General features: G+C 46.6%; 1 protein-coding gene across 2 annotated transcripts in view; it reads right to left on the reverse strand.

Annotated features, from left to right (window-relative positions):
• Positions 1–17,241, reverse strand: part of LOC144124489 (uncharacterized) — a 1,136,493-nt gene that overhangs the window by 422,955 nt on the left and 696,297 nt on the right. For both annotated transcript variants that reach the window (XM_077657186.1, XM_077657185.1), the window contains one exon: positions 2,765–2,904. In XM_077657186.1, the coding sequence (XP_077513312.1) occupies positions 2,765–2,904 (140 nt within the window). The remainder of the gene's footprint in view (positions 1–2,764; positions 2,905–17,241) is intronic.

Raw genomic sequence — 17,241 nt, forward strand, 5'->3', positions numbered from 1 at the left:
AGTGTGCTTGGTCCCCCGCTCTTTCTAATATTTCTTAATGACTTACCAAATAGTATTGCTCTCCAAATTAGACTGCTGTCGACCGTGTTGTGTACCGAACCATTACAAGACTCTGACCGACAATGTTTACAAACTGACCTCGATTCTATTAATACTCGTGCCACTTGTGACTAATGACCCTAAACCACTCTAAGACAAAGCTGTTGCCTTTATTAGATATTCTTCCCGCATCCAAACCACATACACTCTTAATGACATAACAGTGGAGACAGCTTCCACTTACAAGTATTTAGGAGTTAACATACAGTCCGACTTATATGTCACTCTGTAACACATTTTGGAAGGCCACCACACCGTGTCTATTGATGGCGTCACGAATACATGCTATGAGAGCATCCTGAGGAATGGAATGTGGTGGCCTTCCAAAATCAGTGTGGCGTATCTGCGGACGGCTTCATTGAGTTGCTATGCGCTTACTTAAAATCAACAGCAACTGAGTGGAACGGTTCGAGATTCATACAAAAGAAAGGCATATGCATAGGCTCATGTACTGCCCCCATTTTGAGCAACCTTTTCCTGGCTATGTATGACAGATCGTTGAAGGACAAGCTGGAGTCTTCAAGCGTACTCAAAATTTCCGGTGCGTTGATGACTTCTTGGCTCTCTTAGATTGCTACACAGAAGCATTTAAAACAGAACCAACTCAAGTCCTCCACGTTTTATCTAACACTATGCACCTATTGAAGTTACCCATGAATTTCCAGAACAAAACGCTATGCGGTTTCTAGAGTTAAAGGTGTTTCTCGGAAAGAACCATGTGTGCTAGTTGTTTGAACCACGAGAAAATAAGCCCATCCTACCCTATGATTCAGCCCACCCAAAACTTGTAAAAAGGAACATCGTGAAGTCAACTTTTGAGAAAGCACTCACAGAGTCATGTGAACACAAGTTGCAAGACATTTTCGAAACAAGCGTTGACGCTGACGCAGACAGGGTGCCCGCAATCTCTCCTTTCGTCTGTAGCAAAAAAGTCCTTATAGGTATGAAGCATGAAAGTGAAGCCCGGGATGATACGCTACAGCGGAACAAAAGTTTTTCCGGTCTGCCGTACCAGCACTAAATGTCGCATATTCTGAAGAAAATTGGTTGAACAGCAGGCGTAGTCGTTGTCTTTATCAGCCCCAAAGCGCCCTTTCGAGAATGTGAAACAAGGTTTACAAAACGAAAAGGAGCAGTAGCTGTACAACCAGGGACCGAGACCCTATGTGCCTTGTGTGGAGGGTGTTGTATAATTCATACCTTTAACTTGCGGTAAGGCTTACATAGACCAAGCAGAAAAATGTTTAAATGAAAGGTTTATGAAGAGAGACATTCTGGCGGGCTAGTTGGTTCATAATGAAGGGAATGAATACAAATTGCGGGAACAAGACGGGACGTAAGGCACACAAATGCTCTTTGTCTGTCCATCTGTGTGCCTTACGTTCCGTCTTGTTCGCGTAGATTGTACTCATTCGCTTCAAGTTTAATAGAACATAAGAACGATTTAACTGGGGCGCCATTGGAGAACTGGCCCGCCCATTGCCAGGTATGTAACAGCAAAAAGAAATGCATTCCTGATTTTAAGAAAGTAACCGTCTTAAAAAACATAAAAACCAACTAACGCGCGAAATAGTTAAAGCAGGCTACATCTCAGGGCTTAAGGAAGGTTGCGTAAGCACCCCTACTATCTCATTACCTGAAAAAGAAATCACCTTTCTTTCTGGTTTTATCTGGTTTTACATGGTTTTTAGAGGCACACTTCACTTAATTGTTCCAATTTAGTTCTAGCCGCGTTAAATGTGGCGCTCATCCTTCGTATCGCTAATCTTTTTACCGTCGTCTCATGCTGTTTAGCAAAATTCGCGCCCGCAGCAGTGTTTTCACGCCGTGAACATCCCTTTAAGATCAAACGCATCACATGCCAGACTTCAACTTTTGAGAAATCCTTCATACACAAAACCATTATTGATTGGAGCCAGCTGTCTTCCACAATCTCAACTGAAACGAATACGATATCGTTTCATGAACATTTAAAAATTTAAAGCGATGCGGCGTTTTTTCATCTTCTGTTCTGCTCACCGTAATTCGTTTACGTTTTCTTTTTGTTCTGTTAAATACGTAGTTTTTTTCATTAATTGATCTTGCATTTTATTCTTTTGTCACATTTTGATACTTGTTGACTATTCAGTTATTGCGCTTTTCTTGTTTTGTTTTTTGTTCAGCTCCTCATGTTGAGTTCATTGTTGTATGTTGATGTTGGAATTTTTACCACCCCCTATTTCAAACCCTCGTGACGAGGGCTTTTACGGGTACATTTAAATACTTATGGCTTAAACTTGAGGGGAGGGTATTAATCGATGCAGTTCTAACACAGATACCGTGTGACAAGTTCTCGGAGCGCGTGCTGGTTGTAGGTTTCCCTCTAAGTCTTCTGACAGCTTTACCCTTGACAGTGAATTAGCAGTGAATGTCTGTACGGCACAAGGGCAGCTTTGGCCATGAACTGGCATCGGACAACATATTTTCCACTTCACAAGGCGAGCTCTGACGCTTATTTTCAAAGCGTTTAAAGACTATGGGAAAGCACCCATGGCGTCACCTATGAGCACTCAGCGCATTCGGGATCAAACCGCGTTCCTCCCACACGCGAGGCGGATTCTGATCACTAATTCCGAACTGCGTGCGTTCCCCGCCCACATGGGCGTTTCTCCATCATCATACTTACTCTTCAGCAGAGCCGCGTCGTCGAGGCACAATTGGGCGATACTGCGGCTGAGGCCACCTTCAAAGCGTGCCACGGTCGCTCTTTGATTCGCAGTGCAGTCCACCACCGAGTGATTAGCAGTGCAGGTACCCTGGCGCCGCCTGCAGTTTAGCAAAAATGTAAAGCGGCACTCACTCCCGGGGGACCTCCACTACGACCTCTCATTCTTCCGTTCTTTTTTCACTCCCTCCTTTATCCCTTCCCTGACGGCGCGGTTCGGGTGTCCACCGAGGCAGTTACTGCGCCATTTCCTTGCCTAAAAACCAATAATAATTTTCGTGCGGACCCGCCGCGGTGGCTCAGTGGTTAGACGCTCGGCTAGTGGTCCGGAGTTCCCGGGTTCGAACCCGACCGCGGCGGCTGCGTTTTTATTGAGGCAAAGCGCTAAGGCGCCCGTGTGCTGTGTGATATCAGTGCACGTTAAAGATCTCCAGGTGGTCGAATTTATTCCGGAGCCCTCCACTACGGTACCTCTTTCTTCCTTTCATCTTTCACTCCCTCCTTTACCCCTTCTCTTACGGCGCCGTTCAGGTGTCCGCCGATATACGAGACGGATAGTGCGTCATTTCCTTTCCCCAAAAACCAATTATTATTATTATTATCATTTTCGCCCGGATGCTGCTCGCAGCTGAGCTCGCCGTATAAGAAAAAACTTAATGCCCTTCATTTGATTTCGCATTTGCGAATGATTTCAGAATGTGTTTCAAACATTTAGGCATGTTCTGGGTCCACTGGCTGGTTTTTGAGGAAATAATTGGTTTTTGTGGAAAGTACATGACGCAGTATCTGTCTCATATATCGTTAGGCACTTGAACCGCGCTTTAAGAGAAGGGATAAAGGAGGGACTGAAAGAAGAAAGGAAGAAAGAGGTGCGGTGGTGGAGGGCTTCGGATTAATTTCGGCCTCCTGGGGATCTTTACCATGCATTGACAACGCACAGCACACGGGCGCCTTAGCGTTTTGCCTCCATAAAAACGCAGCCGCCGCGGTCGGGTTTGAACCCGGGAACTCCGGATTAGTAGCCGAGCGCCCTAACCACTGAGCCACAGCGGCGGGTTGTGCCTCACTCTCAGCCAGTGGGCAGGCCCGTGCACTTTCCTTTTCATTTTTACTTCAGTCGCAACAAAACTCTGAACAGTTTGACATCTTTTAATGCAGTTTTCCTTTTGAAGCGATAGCTTCACTGGGCTAACAGCGGCGCGTTTCGCGTACGCCGGAGTTTGACCATCATTCGAGCTTCAACCGAGCCACAGGTGTTCCGCCGCGTGCTGTTGCCGCCGCCGGGCCCCCAAAACCAATTTTCAATCTATAGATCGTCGGTGCTCATTGTGTTCATTGCCGTTGGCATTGACAACGTTCTAGACTTCGATGATGTTTGAGGAAATAAAGGCTCAAAACTGGCTCCCTGGGACAGTGGACGCCCCAATCGCGCTTTGAGGGACATGGCGGTGGTGAGAGAGAGATGCCGGCTGCATGCATTAGCGCTGACAACGTTGCGGCAGACAAGCGGCACTGCAGCAATAGGCCGCAGCGTTCGTTGGCTGAACAACGTCTCGTGATCAGCCGGAGTGCTTCAAGCACTCCGGCTGGTTTGGCCCGGCACTGCACTGCCTTCGGGATCAGCCCGGGACACACAAATTCTGTGGTTAGTGGTTAAGACGCTCGTATACTGAGCCGGAGTACCTGGATTCGAAACCAACCGCGCCGGCCGCGTTTCGAAGGAGGAGAATCCCAGAGGCGCCCTCGTGCTGTGCGATGTCAGTGCATGTTAAAGATTGAAATTGAAAACTCTTTTTTTAAGAAAGAAAATGGTGTAGTATTTGTGTCGCATATATCGGTGAACACCGGAACTATGGTGGTTAGCAGTAGGGTGCCTCGATGCGCGCGCCCCCCTCTGTCGCTCCGTGGAGGGCGGGGACATCCGCGTCGTCTTCTACGGCGTCTGGCATATTGTGCCCTCTGTTCATCGCGCTTCGGAAGCGCGCACCGGGGCCGAACGCGCTTCCTTGAAATTAAGCTCTTTCGCTCACGCAGCGACAAGTATCAGTATAAATAAAAGGCGGATGACTCAAATGATATAATGCTATACTTATGACGAACTCAAGGACCTCTATGGCTGCCTATTATAAGGCAGTTATTATTCAGTGGAACACACAGATTAACAGACACGAACGATGTTGATGTTCTGTATTTGGAATTTATTTGCGACATCTAGTATTACACCATATTTTTCAAAATCTGTTGATGCAATGTCCCCAATTTATCGGGTCTTAAAAATAATAACAGTGGTTATAGGAAACGAAAGGCGCAGTAACTGTCGGTCTCTTTCAAGAGGACACACAAACCGCGTCGTGGGCGAAGCAAAAGAGTAGGGAGAGGGAAAAGTGCCATAGTGAAGGGCTCCCGAATAATTGCGAGCACTTGGCGATATTGAACGTTAGTTGACCTGGCACAGCACACAGCCGCATTTTGCGTTTTCCGTTCATCGAAACGTTGCCGCCGCAGTCGAGTTCGAACCCGGGTACTCGGGTATAGTGGCCAAGCGCCTTAACCACTGAGCCACTGCAGCGCAGCCGTTAAAAGCTCCCAAGCAAACGAACAATTCCAGCCTCTTTTCCTCACTTTGCAAAAGGATCGCGCCGCGTTCACTGAATTTTTGTTTTTTTCATTACAGCAAACCACTTATGTCAATAACACTGAAAGAATGTGCAATACGTATAGTGTAGTAATACAAAGCTTTGCCACACCAATCCATCAGTTTTTTGAACAATATGCGAATAATATGCAAATGCTCCATAAAAAAGTTATAAAAGTACACACGTGCTTTAGGCACACTATAACAATTGTGCTGTGTTTAAGCTGATTTCAGCACACGTTTTGCTTTCGTGGCCGTTTACTTTTTTTTTTATGCTGACTCAGATAAATGCGTAAACTCATTCAGGCATAGCTGGCGATTAGAAGCTTCGACTACTGATCTGGAGTTCCTGGGTTCGAACCCGACCGCGGCGGCTGCGTTTTTATGGAGGAAAAACGCTATGGCGCCTGTGTGCTGTGCGATGTCAGTGCACGTTAAAGATCCCCAGGTGGTCGAAATTATTCCGGAGCCCTCCACTACGGCACCTATTCTTCCTTTCTTCTTTCACTCCCTCCTTTATCTCTTCTCTTACGGCGCGGTTCAGGTGTCCAGCGATATATGAGACAGATACTGCGCCATTTCTTTTCCCCAAAAACGAATTATTATTATTATTCTGAACGGTTGCATTGTGTACTTAGTAAGCCCTCAAGTTGAACTTTACTATTTTACTCAAGTACGTTACAGCAGCCTGTAAAGGAGATTGTACAATAAGAAGGCCTTCGGTCCATTCCGTGATCCCCTTGAAAAGTTTCGCGCATGACCTCAGCATACTCATTACTTGAGCAATGCGTTGATATAGGTTGTCGCCGTTCCGTATGTATTCCTTTAGCCTTGTCATGTATGAATGCTTACTGTCTGTAGAACCTAGCAGAGCAGCTTTGCACTGGTTGCAACTCTTTATCTCTTTGCTAATGCCTTTTACGAGAAACCCGCCAAAATGAAACAGGATGCTGCACTCTCGAGATGTGAGATCTCCAAAGAAGAGTATCTCGGAGTCTTCGATTTTGTGTGGACCTAGCTCAGCTAGCTTGCGCTTGCCATGTGTTAGAAGGTCGACCAGACATCCCAATCATCGACAGGATAGCTGGTTGTCTTCGGCGTGTTGCCACTTGTCGCGTTTCACCTTCACAGTCCACCTTTATTTCCCTTGTCTTTTAGAATCTCTTGGATATGCAAACAATCTTTAGACTTTTCGGGAGTGATTTGTGCACGCAACACCCCGGCATGTCGTCCCCGTCTTGCGGCCAAGAAAAATTGCATTCCACGAGAAGCAGGCAGCCGCACGTGCAACTGACGCAGACGGAACAGGGAGTGGGCACAAATATGGTGACCGCCCTCATCGAGGCGGCACTGACCCTTTCAAAGGATATCCCCACCCTCCCCTGAGCGGCGGAGTGGGGTGCGCGCATCGAGGTATTGCCTGAACCTAGATAGGAGGGATAGGTGACGCGAATTCGGGAGGCGAGAGCCGCTCCTCCGTTTCATGCCTAGCGTAGGTGGCGCTGTTCTCCATAGTGCGATGCGCGCAACGCGCAGTGCCAGGCTGTCATCGCGGGCAGATTCCGGCTTCGCCACGCGTGCTAAAAGCTTGCATTTATTTGAGTTTCAAGTGGTTCTTTGAGCCCCGATTATTAATAAGCCGAAGTGAGAACATGTAGGCTTAGAGAGATTAGAAGTCAACAATTATAGGTCTTGAGCGCGTTCGCTTATCGCACCGGAATCGCTAGGGAGGAATTGCGATTCTCGTGCGATGTCCCAGCTTTTTGAGGCAGCAAAACAAGGTGCAAGGACGGAACGGAGAAGTTGCCAAGGACGTTGTAGCTGTTGAACGAGAGATAAGGAAGTTAAGCCAGGAGAAAGGCTTTGAAGTGGCGGACCAAAACATGCAAGTGCATAGAGCAGGCTTTGGCGAAGGCTTTACACGAGATGACCTCCATTTTAATGGAAGGCTAGGAGCCGAGATCTGCTGACGCCTGGCAGGTTGGGCAGTAGCTTTTTTAGGGGTTCCACTGCGGCTCTGAGCGTAGGGGTAGGTAGAAGCAAAGTAGAAAGTGTAACAATTGTGGTTGACGCCAAGAAAATGGCCGCTAAAAGGTCCAGGAAGAAAACTACAAAAAAAAATATTTAACGCCAGGATCAGGTACATAAACATGCAAGGCAGTAGAAAGAGAGAGAAGTGGTTAGAAAAAGAACCGCAGTTAAAGAATGTACAAGTAGTTGTATACGCGCTATGCGAGACACATCGCAGGTGTGATCATCCGTTTATTGATGGCTATGTCGGGGAAGGGAGCAACAGAACAACAAAGAGGAAGGAAGGAGGAGTAGGTGGGCTGATACATCAAGCAACAAACTGGCAAAGGATAAAGTCAACTTGCAAAGAACATGTCTGGGTATCAGGTACAATTTCCGGTAAAAAGACATGGCTGGGAGTAGTTTATTTAGGGACAGGGGACAAATGCAGGCAAGAAAACAAGGGTCTAGTTAAGCGTCTCAATGCCGATATATACTGGTTTGGAGAAGGTGGCGATATTATTCTGCTGGGTGACATGAATGGCCACATCGAGGATCTGGATGGATACACAGATTGTAACGGGAAGTTGATACTAGACTTCTGTGAGTGACACAACCTAATTATTGTAAAAAGAGAAACTAGGCGTGAAGGACAAATCACGTGGGAATCCTGGAAAACAACAATTGACTACTGCTTAATATCGCAGGGGATGTACAGCAAGCTCGCAATGATGGAAATAGACGAAGAGGGGAAGTACATTCTCGGAAGTGATCATAAGCGTATTAGTCTACAGTTGGGAGCTCTGCTAAAAAGAGAAATGCAGGAAACTCAAAAAGAGCGCGCAAAATTAAATGACGAAGAAATATCTCTAATAGCGGCCGGCATAGAGGAAGCAATAGACAAATTTCCCATGGAAAAATGGGATATTAGTCACTTAGAAGCACTCACTAGAACGAAAATAAAAGAAGTAAAAGGAGTAAACCGCTGGAGAGGTACGAGGAAGCCACGAAGTTGGTGGAATAAGGAAATTAGGGAGGCCATAAAAAAACGACGGGTGGCTTCAAGGGAACACAGAGAAGCAAAGAGGGCGCCGTTATCTGGTGAGCAAATAGGCCAAAAATGGGAATCTTACCGACAAAAAAAAAACAACTAGGGCAGGCCCTAGTCCAGGCTAAAATAAAGCAGTCCTCTGATCTCTGGCTGGCTGAAGTTCGCGATCCAACTAAAGGGGGGTCAAGCAAATTCAGGAACCATATAATCTGGCTGGGCAAAGCGAATCACAGAAAGTAGGAACAGATTCACGATTCCGAGGGGAAATGTTTAGAGGGATACGACGCTGTGAACTACATTGCGTCAGTTATAGCTGAGCCACTTAGGAAAGACGATAGGGTTCGCCCCAAATGAGGGAGCAACACAGGATAGCACAATAGAAAACTGCTTAGAACTGACCAATCTTAACTGGAAAAAGGCAGAATCAAATTTTTAAACGCACGTCCGAAGGAATAGAGAAAATTCCAATCAAATTAATTAATGAACTTGGCCCAAGAGGCAAGGAAACAAGACAAAAGGATTAGCGGCAGTCATAACAAATAAGCAAATTCCGCAAAGCTGGAAACAGAGTAAAATTAATTTGATTTACAAAAGGAAAGGCGATAAGACGAACATAAAATCCTTTTGACCGATTACGATAACGTCAGTTATATACAGGCTGGCAGTGCAGGCTGTGAAATTAAAATACAGTCATGGGTAGAAATTAATACAATACTCGGAGAACTTGAGAACGGGTTCAGAAGGGGTAGGCGCTTAGATGACAGCCTGTTCGTGCTTACCCAGTGCATTGCAATAGCTAAGGCGGATAACATAATTCTGTATTTAGCCTTCCTGGACATAAGCGGTGCATACGATAACGTGAACAGCGAACTCCTGTGGAACGTGTTAAAAGATGAAGGTATCGGTCATGAGGCAACTGATTTTCTACGGGAAGTATTTTGAGAAAATGAAGTCGAGGGATTAAGAGTACTACAAGTGTCGAGATACACAAAAGATTAAAGCAGGGTTGTCCTCTATTACCGCTGCTATTCATGCTCTACATGATAAGCATAGAAATAAGGCTACAACGAAGCAATCTAGGTTATAATCTGTCGTGCAGATTGCGCGGAAAGGTTGTGGAGCAAAAAATACTGAGTTTAATGTATGCGGACGATATTAATATTATACTGATAGCAGAAAGCCAGGAAGATTTGCAAACTCTGGTTCATTGCTGTGGAGATGAAGGAGACAGTCTAGGTTTCAGTTTGAGCGCAACTATGTCCGGTGTGATCACTTTCAACGATACAACTGATCAGGAGCTTACAATACAAGGCCATGAAATACCCCGAGTGACCGAATACTAATATCTCAGGGTATAGGTAAACGAACGGCAGATGTACACGGAAAATCCCGGACAGTCTCTCATAGCAAAACCGCGAAGAGATGCCGCAATAATAAAACATAGCGCATTGTGGAGGTACAACAGGTGTGAAGTACTGAGATGTATTTGGAAAGAAATAATGGTGCCGAGGCGTACTTTCGAGAAGGCGGTTTTGTGCTTCAGGGCAGAAGTTCAGCCGAGATTAGAAGTAAATCAGAGAGCTGTTGGAAGATTAGCACTAGGTGCCCACGGGAAAAACCAGAAACGAGGCAGTACAGGGGATATGGGCTGGGCATCGTTCGAAGCACGAGTAAAATACTCAGAGTAAAATACTATACGAAGAACGGCTGAGGAAATTGGACGATAACGGGTGGGCAGCTAAGGTATTTCAATACCTATACAGAAAGAGCGTTGACTGAAAATGGCGGAAAAGACTAGGAAGCTAACTATTAAGTATGCCAGACATGAAGACGGAGAAAGAAAGAGCATTGAACTAGAGGTTAAAAACGCGGAAGTTAAAACTTGGATAGATTCAATGGAAAAGAAGCATAGTGTAGAACTATATCGATACTGGAAAAGGCAGATCAGGAAGGAAGCGTTTTATGATAACTCAATAAGCAGTGCCCCTATTCTTTGAATCTAGGTCACGATGTGTTAGAACACCCTGTCATAAAAACAGATTTAACGAAGATGACACATGTGCTGTGTGTGGCAAATCTGCAGAAACAAGCACCACATAGTAAAATGCGATGGTATACATTGCGATGTCGATGCAGGCACAGTCACTCTTCCTTAGGCCCTAGGGTTTAGACATAACAATACTGATGTAAATACATCTGCGGTGGAAATTGGCAAACAGCCATTGGAAGATTGGTGGCTCAAAAGCAGAGAGGTGACATACGGTTAAAAGTGTAGGAAGGCGTATTTAAAGAAACTGGTCAATTTTAATAACTTACAACAGAGTTAAACAAAAATAAAGTGGAAGAAAGCTCACCATGGTGGCAACTGCCACCCCCCCGTCTCAAAGGGGACGCTCCTACCTTCCATCGATCCATGCTCCCTTCGATGCGCGGAGCGTGCAGGGCCAGGTTGTCATCGCGGGCAGATTCCAGCTTCGCCGCGCGTGCTAAAAACTTGCATTCATTTGTGTTCCAGATGATTCTTTGAACGCCGATTATTTGTAAGCCAAAGTGAAAATTGTAGGTGTGCAGTGATTAGAAGTGAACAGTTTTATGTCGCGAGAGCGTTCGCTTTTCGCACCGGAATCGCTAGGGAGGAATTGCCACTCTCATGCGATGCCCCAGCTTTTTCGAGCAGCAAAACATGTTCCGATATGTTGCAGTTGCTTCAGCGGTAGGACATTGATGACGTCCTCAAGCCCTGATGATTCGGTTCTGATTTTTTTTTTAACTTTTAAACTAGTATCTCCTGTTTCGCTTCACTTGTGCTGTCCGTAGCTTGAGCGTGTAGGAAAGAGTGACAGCTTGTGTTTTCGCAGCAGCTGTTTGGTATTACGGCTGATTAATATTTAGTAGCTTGCGGAGGTACCTACACTGCGTGCACGCTGTACCGTTGTGTTTGGGCTATTCCAGTGCAGGGCACACTTAAAGTTTTCCTGGGTCTTCTCTGCACGCTTTGATTGTTTCGAAATCCCTTTTTCTCCAAACCCTTGGCATGGGACAAGGGGTCTGTCTCTCGAGGGTCTTCAATCATTTTTGAATCGGTAAGCTCGATCCATTGACGGTTTTCGCTCAGTTGTATCGGTGGCACAAAAAAGTGTCGCTTCAGTCGTGCGGCGTCTGCACATCTTGACAACTAGATTGTGGTCCTCTAACGCACACACGGTGCAGGATGCCATGTTATCAGACCCGGCAATGCGTTGGACCCATACACGCTTGGAAATATGCATATTTGAACATCAGGAAAACAGACAACTCAGACGCTAGACGTATGTAGCGGTCTGAAAGACTACATCAAGTGTGGTCATAAGATCGTCATGGGAAGAGGCACTCCTTTGAAATTAAAAATTGGTTTTTGGCGGAAGCAAATGACACAGTGTCTGTCTGACACGTCGGTGGACACACGATTCGCGCAGTAAGAGAAGGGAGGCAGATGGGAGTGAAAGAAGAAAGAGTTGCCGCAGTGGAGGGCTCCGGGATAATTTCGACCACCTGGGGATCTTTAACGTGCACTGACATGGCACAGCACACGGGCGCCTTAGCGTTTCGCCTCCATCGAAACGCGGGAGCCTCGGTCGGGTTCGAACCCGGGTACTCCGGATCAGCAGACGAGCACCCCAACGACTGAGCCACTGCAGCGGGTGCACTCATTGCGCAACGCTTGTGTTTCATCGGGCAGCTGCATATGTATGCGCTCTCGACTGTCTTTACGGCAGTCGATAAGGGAGAATTTCCGACAGTTGCGCCGTTGAACACATCGGTACGTGAAGTGCCGAACTATATGGAAGCACGGCAAGGTGAAGATCTTGAAGGCTGATTTTTTGTTTAGGGGTTCGTCAGACCGTTTCGGAGCCGTTCGGGATAATTTGGAACGAAAACAGAGTCACATGCTGACCCCGCTTCCTTGAAAATACGCAAGAGGGCCTACAGCCGCTGGTAGAATATGAACCCTTCCACACACACACACACACACACACACACACACACACACACATATATATATATATATATATATATATATATATATATATATATATATATATATATATATATATATATATATATATATATATATATATAATCACCAAAAATTGCTAAACATCACAGGATTTATTTCACGACGTTTCCGCTGGAGGACCAGCCTTTTTCGAGTGTGACACTCGAAAAAGGCTGGTCCTCCAGCCGAAACGTCGTTTTGCCTCCATAAAAACGCAGCCGCCGCGGTCGGGTTTGAACCCGGGAACTCCGGATTAGTAGCCGAGCGCCCTAACCACTGAGCCACAGCGGCGGGTTGTGCCTCACTCTCAGCCAGTGGGCAGGCCCGTGCACTTTCCTTTTCATTTTTACTTCAGTCGCAACAAAACTCTGAACAGTTTGACATCTTTTAATGCAGTTTTCCTTTTGAAGCGATAGCTTCACTGGGCTAACAGCGGCGCGTTTCGCGTACGCCGGAGTTTGACCATCATTCGAGCTTCAACCGAGCCACAGGTGTTCCGCCGCGTGCTGTTGCCGCCGCCGGGCCCCCAAAACCAATTTTCAATCTATAGATCGTCGGTGCTCATTGTGTTCATTGCCGTTGGCATTGACAACGTTCTAGACTTCGATGATGTTTGAGGAAATAAAGGCTCAAAACTGGCTCCCTGGGACAGTGGACGCCCCAATCGCGCTTTGAGGGACATGGCGGTGGTGAGAGAGAGATGCCGGCTGCATGCATTAGCGCTGACAACGTTGCGGCAGACAAGCGGCACTGCAGCAATAGGCCGCAGCGTTCGTTGGCTGAACAACGTCTCGTGATCAGCCGGAGTGCTTCAAGCACTCCGGCTGGTTTGGCCCGGCACTGCACTGCCTTCGGGATCAGCCCGGGACACACAAATTCTGTGGTTAGTGGTTAAGACGCTCGTATACTGAGCCGGAGTACCTGGATTCGAAACCAACCGCGCCGGCCGCGTTTCGAAGGAGGAGAATCCCAGAGGCGCCCTCGTGCTGTGCGATGTCAGTGCATGTTAAAGATTGAAATTGAAAACTGTTTTTTTAAGAAAGAAAATGGTGTAGTATTTGTGTCGCATATATCGGTGAACACCGGAACTATGGTGGTTAGCAGTAGGGTGCCTCGATGCGCGCGCCCCCCTCTGTCGCTCCGTGGAGGGCGGGGACATCCGCGTCGTCTTCTACGGCGTCTGGCATATTGTGCCCTCTGTTCATCGCGCTTCGGAAGCGCGCACCGGGGCCGAACGCGCTTCCTTGAAATTAAGCTCTTTCGCTCACGCAGCGACAAGTATCAGTATAAATAAAAGGCGGATGACTCAAATGATATAATGCTATACTTATGACGAACTCAAGGACCTCTATGGCTGCCTATTATAAGGCAGTTATTATTCAGTGGAACACACAGATTAACAGACACGAACGATGTTGATGTTCTGTATTTGGAATTTATTTGCGACATCTAGTATTACACCATATTTTTCAAAATCTGTTGATGCAATGTCCCCAATTTATCGGGTCTTAAAAATAATAACAGTGGTTATAGGAAACGAAAGGCGCAGTAACTGTCGGTCTCTTTCAAGAGGACACACAAACCGCGTCGTGGGCGAAGCAAAAGAGTAGGGAGAGGGAAAAGTGCCATAGTGAAGGGCTCCCGAATAATTGCGAGCACTTGGCGATATTGAACGTTAGTTGACCTGGCACAGCACACAGCCGCATTTTGCGTTTTCCGTTCATCGAAACGTTGCCGCCGCAGTCGAGTTCGAACCCGGGTACTCGGGTATAGTGGCCAAGCGCCTTAACCACTGAGCCACTGCAGCGCAGCCGTTAAAAGCTCCCAAGCAAACGAACAATTCCAGCCTCTTTTCCTCACTTTGCAAAAGGATCGCGCCGCGTTCACTGAATTTTTGTTTTTTTCATTACAGCAAACCACTTATGTCAATAACACTGAAAGAATGTGCAATACGTATAGTGTAGTAATACAAAGCTTTGCCACACCAATCCATCAGTTTTTTGAACAATATGCGAATAATATGCAAATGCTCCATAAAAAAGTTATAAAAGTACACACGTGCTTTAGGCACACTATAACAATTGTGCTGTGTTTAAGCTGATTTCAGCACACGTTTTGCTTTCGTGGCCGTTTACTTTTTTTTATGCTGACTCAGATAAATGCGTAAACTCATTCAGGCATAGCTGGCGATTAGAAGCTTCGACTACTGATCTGGAGTTCCTGGGTTCGAACCCGACCGCGACGGCTGCGTTTTTATGGAGGAAAAACGCTATGGCGCCCGTGTGCTGTGCGATGTCAGTGCACGTTAAAGATCCCCAGGTGGTCGAAATTATTCCGGAGCCCTCCACTACGGCACCTATTCTTCCTTTCTTCTTTCACTCCCTCCTTTATCTCTTCCCTTACGGCGCGGTTCAGGTGTCCAGCGATATATGAGACAGATACTGCGCCATTTCTTTCCCCAAAAACGAATTATTATTATTATTCTTAACGGTTGCATTGTGTACTTAGTAAGCCCTCAAGTTGAACTTTACTATTTTACTCAAGTACGTTACAGCAGCCTGTAAAGGAGATTGTACAATAAGAAGGCCTTCGGTCCATTCCGTGATCCCCTTGAAAAGTTTCGCGCATGACCTCAGCATACTCATTACTTGAGCAATGCGTTGATATAGGTTGTCGCCGTTCCGTATGTATTCCTTTAGCCTTGTCATGTATGAATGCTTACTGTCTGTAGAACCTAGCAGAGCAGCTTTGCACTGGTTGCAACTCTTTATCTCTTTGCTAATGCCTTTTACGAGAAACCCGCCAAAATGAAACAGGATGCTGCACTCTCGAGATGTGAGATCTCCAAAGAAGAGTATCTCGGAGTCTTCGATTTTGTGTGGACCTAGCTCAGCTAGCTTGCGCTTGCCATGTGTTAGAAGGTCGACCAGACATCCCAATCATCGACAGGATAGCTGGTTGTCTTCGGCGTGTTGCCACTTGTCGCGTTTCACCTTCACAGTCCACCTTTATTTCCCTTGTCTTTTAGAATCTCTTGGATATGCAAACAATCTTTAGACTTTTCGGGAGTGATTTGTGCACGCAACACCCCGGCATGTCGTCCCCGTCTTGCGGCCAAGAAAAATTGCATTCCACGAGAAGCAGGCAGCCGCACGTGCAACTGACGCAGACGGAACAGGGAGTGGGCACAAATATGGTGACCGCCCTCATCGAGGCGGCACTGACCCTTTCAAAGGATATCCCCACCCTCCCCTGAGCGGCGGAGTGGGGTGCGCGCATCGAGGTATTGCCTGAACCTAGATAGGAGGGATAGGTGACGCGAATTCGGGAGGCGAGAGCCGCTCCTCCGTTTCATGCCTAGCGTAGGTGGCGCTGTTCTCCATAGTGCGATGCGCGCAACGCGCAGTGCCAGGCTGTCATCGCGGGCAGATTCCGGCTTCGCCACGCGTGCTAAAAGCTTGCATTTATTTGAGTTTCAAGTGGTTCTTTGAGCCCCGATTATTAATAAGCCGAAGTGAGAACATGTAGGCTTAGAGAGATTAGAAGTCAACAATTATAGGTCTTGAGCGCGTTCGCTTATCGCACCGGAATCGCTAGGGAGGAATTGCGATTCTCGTGCGATGTCCCAGCTTTTTGAGGCAGCAAAACAAGGTGCAAGGACGGAACGGAGAAGTTGCCAAGGACGTTGTAGCTGTTGAACGAGAGATAAGGAAGTTAAGCCAGGAGAAAGGCTTTGAAGTGGCGGACCAAAACATGCAAGTGCATAGAGCAGGCTTTGGCGAAGGCTTTACACGAGATGACCTCCATTTTAATGGAAGGCTAGGAGCCGAGATCTGCTGACGCCTGGCAGGTTGGGCAGTAGCTTTTTTAGGGGTTCCACTGCGGCTCTGAGCGTAGGGGTAGGTAGAAGCAAAGTAGAAAGTGTAACAATTGTGGTTGACGCCAAGAAAATGGCCGCTAAAAGGTCCAGGAAGAAAACTACAAAAAAAAATATTTAACGCCAGGATCAGGTACATAAACATGCAAGGCAGTAGAAAGAGAGAGAAGTGGTTAGAAAAAGAACCGCAGTTAAAGAATGTACAAGTAGTTGTATACGCGCTATGCGAGACACATCGCAGGTGTGATCATCCGTTTATTGATGGCTATGTCGGGGAAGGGAGCAACAGAACAACAAAGAGGAAGGAAGGAGGAGTAGGTGGGCTGATACATCAAGCAACAAACTGGCAAAGGATAAAGTCAACTTGCAAAGAACATGTCTGGGTATCAGGTACAATTTCCGGTAAAAAGACATGGCTGGGAGTAGTTTATTTAGGGACAGGGGACAAATGCAGGCAAGAAAACAAGGGTCTAGTTAAGCGTCTCAATGCCGATATATACTGGTTTGGAGAAGGTGGCGATATTATTCTGCTGGGTGACATGAATGGCCACATCGAGGATCTGGATGGATACACAGATTGTAACGGGAAGTTGATACTAGACTTCTGTGAGTGACACAACCTAATTATTGTAAAAAGAGAAACTAGGCGTGAAGGACAAATCACGTGGGAATCCTGTAACAGGAAAACAACAATTGACTACTGCTTAATACCGCAGGGGATGTACAGCAAGCTCGCAATGATGGAAATAGACGAAGAGGGGAAGTACATTCTCGGAAGTGATCATAAGCGTATTAGTCTACAGTTGGGAGCTCTGCTAAAAAGAGAAAT

Source organism: Amblyomma americanum, chromosome 3 (genome assembly GCF_052857255.1).
Source record: "Amblyomma americanum isolate KBUSLIRL-KWMA chromosome 3, ASM5285725v1, whole genome shotgun sequence".
NCBI classification, from domain to species: domain Eukaryota; kingdom Metazoa; phylum Arthropoda; class Arachnida; order Ixodida; family Ixodidae; genus Amblyomma; species Amblyomma americanum.